Source organism: Psammomys obesus, unplaced genomic scaffold (genome assembly GCF_907164565.1).
Source record: "Psammomys obesus unplaced genomic scaffold, mPsaObe1.curated_primary_1811, whole genome shotgun sequence".
NCBI classification, from domain to species: Eukaryota; Metazoa; Chordata; class Mammalia; order Rodentia; family Muridae; genus Psammomys; species Psammomys obesus.
In genome coordinates this window covers 299,866-309,382 of record NW_026591597.1, presented here as the reverse complement: position 1 = coordinate 309,382, position 9,517 = coordinate 299,866, and the positions used below count along the sequence as shown (strand labels likewise).

General features: G+C 47.8%; 1 protein-coding gene across 1 annotated transcript in view; it reads left to right on the top strand.

The window, feature by feature from the left end:
- The first annotated feature begins 1,750 nt into the window (after positions 1 to 1,750).
- The window catches only part of Adam19 (ADAM metallopeptidase domain 19), an 87,944-nt gene continuing 80,177 nt past the window's right edge, over positions 1,751 to 9,517 (top strand). The window contains exons 1-2 of the mRNA XM_055610710.1: positions 1,751 to 1,861; positions 5,715 to 5,800. Coding sequence (XP_055466685.1) covers positions 1,765 to 1,861; positions 5,715 to 5,800 — 183 coding nt within the window. The 5' untranslated portion in view covers positions 1,751 to 1,764. The remainder of the gene's footprint in view (positions 1,862 to 5,714; positions 5,801 to 9,517) is intronic.

Genomic DNA, 9,517 nt, shown 5'->3' with positions numbered 1-9,517 from the left:
ACACAGATGTTTACAAACGGTTGGAAAACTTATCAGGAGCTGACCCGGTGACACGGTGGGGCTTGAAATTCCAGCTTCCAGGACAGATGACTCTCTAACGCTAGTCACACCACTTGTTGCCCCGGGGTGACAAAAGCAACTCTCTAAGCCGCTATCTGCTCTTCCATCACAGCAGATGGAGAGAGCTCTTTCCAGTTCCTGTCCACGGCGGATTGTAAGGCTGGTCTCATCCTCACCCCCTACAGCGACAGCCTTGCTCACCCACCCCTGCATCATCTTCCAGAGAGTTCCCAGCCTGACATCTTCAGTTATGCTATCTAGCTTGGCCCAGAGGTTCGGGGGAGGGGGGGAAAGGAACTGACAAGTGCAGGCTCCAGGCTCAGCTTCCAGAACCTCCCATTGAAATGTTTGCTAAGCAATCTTATACAGATTACTCCTGGATTACACTGTCTCTGCTCATCGTTCAGCGAACAAGGCACGTTGCATCAGGCTTTGTAGCTTTGCAGATGCGGGCCAGAACTGAAACCCTGACATTAGCCCTGCGGCTTTGGGTAATGGACTTAACTTTTTGCAGGTCTGGTACCCTCCCCGGAGAGAAGATAACAGAGATAATGCTCATACAGACCCCTTCCAGATGGTCAGGCTAATGATCATTGTTATTCTACACGTTGTCTCGCGCAGTCCAGACTGGCCTCAAAAGCACCATGTAGCAAAGAATAACCTTGAACTTTTGAACCTCGGGCTTCCACCCGCCGAATGCTGGGATTAGAGTGGTGCACCTCGCTACTGGAATTACGAGGTGCTGGGAATGGAACGGAGGGCTTCATGAGTCGAGGACTCGTCACCAGCTGAGATCTATCTCCAGCCCGTAGCGGATTCATTACAAGATCATTTATCAGGGGTCCAAGCACCTGGGGAATATCAATAAAAGTCCTAGGTGTTTGCTACTGTAATTGTCTTAGCGACACTCATCATTATTCACAGTTTCCATCTTCCGTTCCATCCCAAACCCTAAACCCAACCCAACTCCTGCTCCCTCCTGCCCCCCCACCATACAGCCCAGGGCTTCCCTCCTCCGTGATTGTGTCGAGGCTGTTAGGCCTGGCATTCCGTTTCTGCTCTTCTGGAGTACAGTCCTGTCCTCTTGGGATGCTGGATCAGCAACCACCCCTCCTCCCGCCCCTCCCCCCTAGTCAGAAGGCATGGACTAAAGGCCCAGATTGGAGTACTGATAAGAAAACAACTCCTTTTAGCACTTCTTTCTTTGCCTTGGAATTAACTCTTTCAGAGCCTGACTCCAAGAGTGGCCAACCCTGGGAGGCAGCGCTGGAAGGTGTTGGTCGGAGTCGCCCAAAGCTCTTAGCACAAAGCGGGACAGAGTAAACTAGCAACAGAAGTGGGGTCTGAATTAACCCTTTCAACCCCAACCCTGTAATCTCCCCAGGCCTCAAGTGTGGTAGATTACTCCAGAAATGAGGATCATCCCTTCCCCTGGATTCCCTTCACCTGAGTCAGTGGCGATCCCAGGGGTCTTAGCTTGCTCCTCCTACAGCTGTCCGGTCCCTCCACCCTCACCCCTCCGCGTGGCGCCTCCCCTCCTCCATCTCCAGGCTGAGCCCTGAGGGGCTGGGGGCGGAGCGTCTGGGCTGTAGGCTGGGTGGCTTTTAGGCCAGCGGTTGCTTGAAAACCTCCGCCGCCGTTAGGCCGGGGGCAGGCGATGGCAGGGGACGTGTGACCGCGGACAGGGAGAGGGCCACCGCTATCATGCCCGGGCGCGCGGGCGCCGCCCGGTTCTGCTTGCTGGCTCTCGCTCTGCAGCTACGCTGGCCGCTGGCGGCGTGCGAGCCGGGATGGACCACAAGTAAGTGGCAGGGCGCAGCAGAGTCGTGGGGTGGCTGTGTGTGTTGGGGGGGTGGCCCCGGGGGTCTGGGAGTCGCTCTTGCAGGCCTGGAGCTCTATGACCTCTATCCCTGCGCGCTCTGCCACTCCCCGGGGCGTGAGTACTGCCACCCTCAAGCCTAAGAGCCCAGGCTTTGTTCTCATCCTGTGAGCCCAGCCATGGACCTGGTGCTCGTACTGAGCAGTCAAAGCAGTGGATCCTCTCGCTGTTTGCCTTCCTTTCTCCATCTCTTTCCCGTTTTCCTCCTTTGAGCTTCTCTTTCCGCTGCTCTGCCGGTCTTTGCTCTGTTTTCTCACGGTTGCTCATCTCCGCTATTTTGCGCCCGCTGCTCTAGCAACCCCAGAGCATCCCCAGAGGAGCACTCCAAGCACCCTATGCACGATCGATGGGGGGTGCCACTCCCTGGATCTTGCCGGGGGGGGGGGCAAATACATGCCAGTGGGGTAGAAAATTCAAATGCTTCCAAGAGATTAAGGTAGGGTGGTTTACTGGGTGTCTCTGGCTGTACACTTAGCATCCCTGCGATGGCAGCGACCCCACTGAAAGACGATAAAAGGACGACGCGCACCCATTATTATGAAGATAGTAAGTTGAAGTTTACTACAGAGAAAATTGATATGTATAGGTACGCCCCACATTGAAGACCTCCTGACACTGGAAACAGGGGCTCTCTTTTCATCTCGCTCAACTCCCGCCTCCTTTTGGCCCCAGTTTCCCCATCTGTGAAGAAAATGGGATGGGCTCTCCGCAGTTCCAGTTTGGATGCTGGATGATGTCTGTTTCTCACAACTCTTTTCCCAGACACCACTCCCTCCTGGGCCGCATCCTTCAGAGGCTCTCATAGGATTTTGCGGAAGGGACGGTCCCGGAGGGGCAATGCCTGGCTTCTGTCATGTTGATCCGCCAGAGCTTTAGCTTTAGCTCTGCAGCAGCTGGAGGGCTGGGCTGACTCCAGAGGGGTGCTTGCTGTACCAACTGTCAGCATTTTCAAATCAAGCCCGGAGTACGGGTCTGGGCAGGCCATAAACCCCCACCCTTTCGAGAACCTGATCCGAAGGTCTTCCCCACCCTGTGCTCCAGCCGGCAGGTGAAGCCTTTTTTTCAAAGCTCTTGTACCAAAAGGGAAACTGAGGCACACGGGACTTCACAGAGGAAGAAGGTGGTTCTTTTTTTTTATTGGGGCTTGGGGTTCCTTGAAGAAGAGGGAGCCAGGTCCTGTTCAAGTCTGATTTTTCCAGCCTAACATGCACACAGAAGAAAGGCAAGGAAAGCAAGTTTCACTGGATCCTGGGACCCCTGAGACACTCAGTGAGGCAGAGTCGTTGTAGACCTGGAAAGAAATAAAAATCTACGAGTAGTGTAATGACCTTTGATCCCCAAATGAGCTGTTGCTATTAATATTTTGCTTCCCCCCATTCCCGTCTTCTATGACTATATCCTGATGAATTTTAGAAACATAACATTCTCTCTCTCTCTCTCTCTCTATCTATCTAAAGGTACTTCCCAAACCATGACGTTTTCCAAAACTATGATTTCAATGACTATAAATTCTACCAAGAGACCACAGAAATATATACTTTCCTCAGAGTCAAATTCCTGGCTCTCACACAAATGAGACAAAGATTTTTTTCTTCAGTTAGGAGGTGGCAGAAGCAGCTGCTGAAGCTGGTTAAAAAGCCTTAGCAGAACCCTGGCGATCGAGGGGATTGGTGCGGTGAAGTCCCTTGGTTGAGACAGAGAACTCACGTAATTGTTGGTTATCTCTCCGCTCTCCTGAGGACTCTTGAAGCTTTGTCTGTCACAGGTCCGCAGTTAATGTTAAACTTCACCGAACAGAGGCTTTCCCCTGCAGGCAAATAAGAAAGCCAGAGATACCACTGAAGCCATCCCTTTGGTAAACAGTGCTCCGGGTCTGACGCTGAGAAGATGATCCCACGTGCTTCTTGATTTTTCTCCCCACAAGTTGTGAGCAACCCTTCTCAGGCTGCATTGGGTTCTTAAGCTGTGTTTGTTTAGACTGGAGATTGCTTGCAGTACTGCTCCAGATCCTGAGACCTTTAGCCATTGTCTTAGACACCAGACCGCCCCTTTTGTTTAACAGTCCAGGTTTATCAGTCCTTACAGCAGGGACTATGGCTGACTTGTTCTCTTTTGAATGTTAAGCAGCTAGCATAGTATCATAGGGTGAAGAGCTCGGACTGTATTGGGTAAACATGACAATGCATCTCTCTCTTCTGATTTCTAACAGTGTAAGTAAAAACAATGAGTTTTTTTTTTTTTAAAGAATACTTTTGAGTGCAAATAGTAGCCATTTAAAAAGAAGTTTAGCCAATGGTAATCCAACCACTCCAGCTACCTATAACTTTCTTCTTGGAGACAGGATGCTATGTAGCCCTGGGCTGTCTTTGCACTCACTGTATAGCCAAGATGGCCTTGGAATGCCTGGTCTTGCTGGAATTACTGATATGGGCCTCAATGTCCAGCACAGCCATCTTTTGTATCGCTCATTCGAATACTGTGGTTGGGTTAGAAGGAACAGAACATTGGGGTCCTCTGAGACATCCCTGGGATTCTTTGGATGTACCCTATCTCAAAGACTTACTTTGCTTAGGAACCAGGAAGTTCTCAAATGTTGCGATCTCCCATTCTTGAACACAGCTGTGCTGTGGTTTCCAGCTTCTTTTCTTGGGAACTCAGTGCCTACCTCCAAGAGTAGTGAGGAAAAGGGAGGTGAGAAGGTTGGAGACTAGGAAGTGAAATACAGTGCAGACTCTCCAGTGAGAAGGTCAAGCAAAGGCTAAAGACTTGCAAGCTAATGCTGATGGTTTGCTGGTTGGTGTGAGGGGGGGGAAGAGTGGTCAACTTCACCTTTATTCTTAACCTGTGGCTCTGTAAGACCTCTCAGGGAGGTGAGTGTTATCTTCAAAGAGAAAAATTAAAGTTCAGTGGTGACAAACATGAGTCCAGCCTTCTGATTATAGCCAGGATCTCAGTACTTCATCCCTGTCCACGATGCTATCCAAGTCAGAGCCACCTTCATCTCGTACCAGGGCTCCTGTGCACCTCCAGCCTTGCCCACCCTGTTGCTTCTACTCTGTTCCCGTCCCCTTCCCCCATTCTCCATTCTCCACCCAGCAGGCAGAGTCATTTTTCAAAACAAAACAAAACTCATACAGATCATATTGCTCTTGCATTTTCTTCAAGACACCCAGAACCTTCTGAGTCTAGTCATAATGAAATCCAGACCCTCTTCCTGCCGATGTGTTCTTGCACTCACAGGCGTCTCACTTAGCACATTTCTTACCAACATCCCCTGATTTACTAGACTATTTACCCTTCCTTGCTTAGCACCTTTACCCATGTCCGACTATTTCCTTTTCCTACTTGTTCTTTAGTGAGGCCAAGCCCATGTCTGCATATGGCACTCTATGCTTTTCCTGCAGATTTTTGCACAACTGTCTTCCTCTGGTGTCTTAGGTTTAAAACAGGCACCCCGCTAAGTGTCTTTTTATCCTGTGGCCTGATCTTATTTTTCTCCAGGGCAGTTAAGCGCCACCTGAGAATGTCTGTTCATTTCCTGTCTCTTGCCAGGGGCACAGACCTTGTTTGCCTTGTCTTTATCACTTTGTCACCAAGGCACAGTAGAGCTCAGCAGGTCTTCTGACACCTCTGTGTGGAACACTTTCCAGGCAGCAATGGTGGCCTCAGAAGCCGTCTGAGGCAGCACTTCAGCTTCTAAGCAACACCCCTTCTCTTGAGTGCCTGGGGGTGTGGAGGTCTGGGAGTCTTATGGTTATGCCGCTTCTGTTGGCAGGAGGCAGTGAAGAAGACGACCCCCAGCTTCAGCATGAACTCATAATACCTCAGTGGCGGACTTCAGAAAGCCCTGGGAGGGGAAAGGTAAGATGCTTAAGCTCCTCCATTGGAGAAGCAAGAGTGGTGCAGTTCCCTTCCTGAGGCCTGGGGCTCCCCAAGTGTCCCCACTGGTCCCCACTTCTGCTTCTGGCCCTAACCTCTTGATGTGCCAAACTTGGGATATTTTAGTGGGGACTTTCCTTCACTATATGACCAACTCATAGACCATTCCCAAATCCTTCTAGTTGAGGAAACGAAAACTCTCAGTATTAATACTGACACAAATTGGGGCTAAGAGATGGCTTAGCAGTTAAGAGGACTGGGGTTCAGTTCCAAGCACCCACATGGTGGCTCACAATCATGTGTAACTCCAGTTCTAGGAGATAGCCGGCAGGCAAAATACTCATGTACACAAAAAATAATAAATCTTTAAAAAATATTAACACAGATTGAGTGCAAATGTGATTTTTGTCACAGATCTTGACTGGAACTTTTGTTTTGATTATGTTTCTGTCTTTTTGATTCCTAAAGGCAGGATCTCCTGTAGCCCCGGGTTGGCCTCTAACTTGCTGTATAGCTGAATGACGTCAAACTCCTGTCTCCATTACTGGGATCTAGGATTACAGGCATATACCAGGGCGTCATTAGGTGTCATGCCCCGTTCTCTTCTGAGACATTCTTTGGTTATACCTTAGGCTGACCTGTAGTTTCTCTATCTTCCTGCCTCTGTTTCTCAAATGCCGAGATTACAGTGTGTGCCACTTCACCCAGTTAATTTTTGTTTTTAAGCAAGAGGCAAGGTAGGGAGCTAGGATTAGGTTATATATCTCAAAATAGCCTACTGGTCCCTTGGGCCAGAACACTAGCCAAATGCACAGGTGTTACCAAGGCAGTTGGGACATGGCTGAGAACGGTTTTCTCTTCCACAGAGAGAACCCGTATTCAGGGTGTCCTTGATTCTCATTCTGAGTTAGGGATGATAGAAAGGGAAAGGGAAATAGGATTGTTGCGTGATGGTAACCTGTTCTATGACCTTCTGCTTTACTTTTGCTTCCTCATTTATAAAATCGGTTTTAGTGGGAATAAAGAGGAACAGAGTTGTGCTGACTTTCTTTTTTGTCAGGGTCTTGCTACATGTCCTACTCTGGCCTCTAACTTGAGCCCCCCCCCCCCTTTGCCTTCCCAGTGCTGGGATTGCAGAGATACGCTACCATGCCCACTTTGAAGGACTGGTTTCTATGATCTCTTAAGAGCCAAATGGCCTGTGATTTATTGGGCAACAGATAGGAGCAAGATTAAAGCCGGGAAAAGAAGGGTCAGGAAAGACTTCAGACAATTGTGGCCTTTGAATCTGGAAAGATAAACAGATGAGAAACGCCCAGAATTCCTTAAGTTACTGTAGAGTCATACAGACATGGCCCTCAGCTTGGAAGCTTGGGCTTAGTGAGGGAACTTACAGAGAAATTATAGGACATCTTACCCTAAAAGCAAAGACAAAAAAAAAAAAAAAAAAAAAAAAAAAAAACACATTATCCTAAAATTGGAAAGGCTGAAAAAAGCTTTAGGAAAAGTTAGGCAAATTAATGGATGGCCATTCTCAGGCAGATTTTTTTTTTTTTTTTTTAATTTAAGGTCTTGGATATTTCATCCACCACCATTATTGCAGAAGAATGGATAAGATACTTTTTATAGAGACTTCTTTGTTCCTTCCAGATGTTGGATGCTGGGCATCCTCAGGAAGAGCCTGAGAAACAAAGTGGAGGACAAGATCCTGTCTTTGTTCTTAGCCATTGTCTGCCCAGAACGTGGCTTATTGTATTCTGTAGACATTGTCAGCCCAGTGCCTGGCACCATAAATATTTGTTGAATGAGAGAGAGAGAGAGAGAGAGAGAGAGAGAGAGAGAGAAGAGAAGAGATGAGAACGTGTGTTAGTTCACTATGATTCTTACTTGCATTGACTAATTTGTTGGTTTGTTAGGCATTACTGAGACACTGCCTGTATATGAACTCTAATAGAGATTATGGACGGTGCATATATACAGGACAAGCTTGTCAGATGCTATGTAGCTGGAGATCTGTTTAATTTTCCTTTAGACAGAAAGGTCCTTCTTTGTTTGGGTCCTTCTTTCAGGAAAGTGCAAACACTCGGCCACCTTCCAATGCCTCCCAGGAGGTATAATGTTGTCCCTTTCTCAGGCAGTGTTGGAGTTCCAGGAGGCAAGCCGTCTGTCGTAGAGCTGGACACGGAAGCTTCATAGAGCTGTGAAATGCAGTTTCATTGTTTTGCTTGAACTGTTCCCTGGAAACAGGGACCTTCCGATTTTGAACCTCCGTATCTGAGCACCCTCCAGAAACAGAAGTATTTTTGGATTACCTACATAAAAATAAAGATTAGTTCTCATGTGGCAGGTTGTGCCTCTGTAGGAGGCTCAGGGTGTCACTTGCACCGTGCCAACATTCTTTTTGTGTTTGGGATGTCACATGGGTGTCTGCCTCTTGGGTAAGGACTTGCTGGAGTTCTGTTGCCATGCACTCAGATGGCCACTGGGACCGTGTGTCCTTGATTCTCAATGTGACTGGGCAGGGCTGTCACTCCAGATGTCCCCAGGGCAAATCCACAAATGGGCAACAGTGAGCACCGCCGTGTGCTCAGTCAGTGCTTTAGAATCTGGGAAATGAGTGTCTTAGTGAAAGTGCATGGCCACCCCGTCTGTCTCCCTGCTGCCTGGGTTTCAAATGTCCGCTCTTAAGATGAGGCAACAGGATTAATTAGGCAATGCACAAGGTACTTGATTGGAATGTTCAGATCTCATCAGAGGCCTTTGTGGTCTGAGAGTCTGAAGCCTAGGTCCTACTTGGAAGCTGGAGGAGCAGGAATTAAGAAGGGAATGTAATTGGGCTGGGGGTTCTCATGCATGCAGTATACACATACATGGTAAAAGATTTTAAAAAATGGAAGTAGTGAGTATTGTTGGTTCATTTTAGACAGTCTTTTTTATTTTAATTTTTTGGCTTTTCAAGACATGGGTTTCTCTGTGTAGCTTTGGCTGTCCTGGACTCAGCTTCAGACAATCTCTTTTTTTCTTTAGTCTTTTTTTTTTTTTTTTTTTTTTTTTCTGAGACAGGGTTTCTCTGGGTAGCCCTGGCTGTCCTGGACTCACTTTGTAGACCAGGCTGGCCTCAAGCTCACAGAGATCTGCCTGCCTCAGCCTCCCTAGTGCTGGGATTACAGGGGTGTGCCACCATGCCCGGCCCTTAAGAGTTACTTTGTGGGGGCTGGGAATCGAATCTGGGTCTTCTAGAAAAGCAGCCAGTGCTCTTAACCACTGAGCCATCTCTTCAGTCCCTCAGACAATCTTATATTGCTGTGTTAGTTTAAAGATTTAAAAACTCTTGGTCCAAGCTGGGCGGTAGAGGTACACGCCTTTGATCCTAAGACTGTGAGTTTGAGGCCAGCTTGGTCTACAAAGTGAGTCTACAAAGTGAGTCTAGGACAGCCAAAGCTACACAAAGAAACCCTGTCTTGAAAGATCAACAAAACAAAATAAGAAAAACTCTTGGTCTATATTGTCAAATTATTTTTCAGACAGTTGGTTTCAGTTCAAATTCTCAGTCCTAGGATCTGAAGGTGCCTACTTTACAGCATTGTAATTTACTGTTTTAAATGGTCTTCATGACTTTTGATTTTGTTTAGGATATCCTATTTCTTAATGTTGTTTTCTTCCTTCTCTTTTTCTTTCTTTCATGGGGAGAGGAGGAAG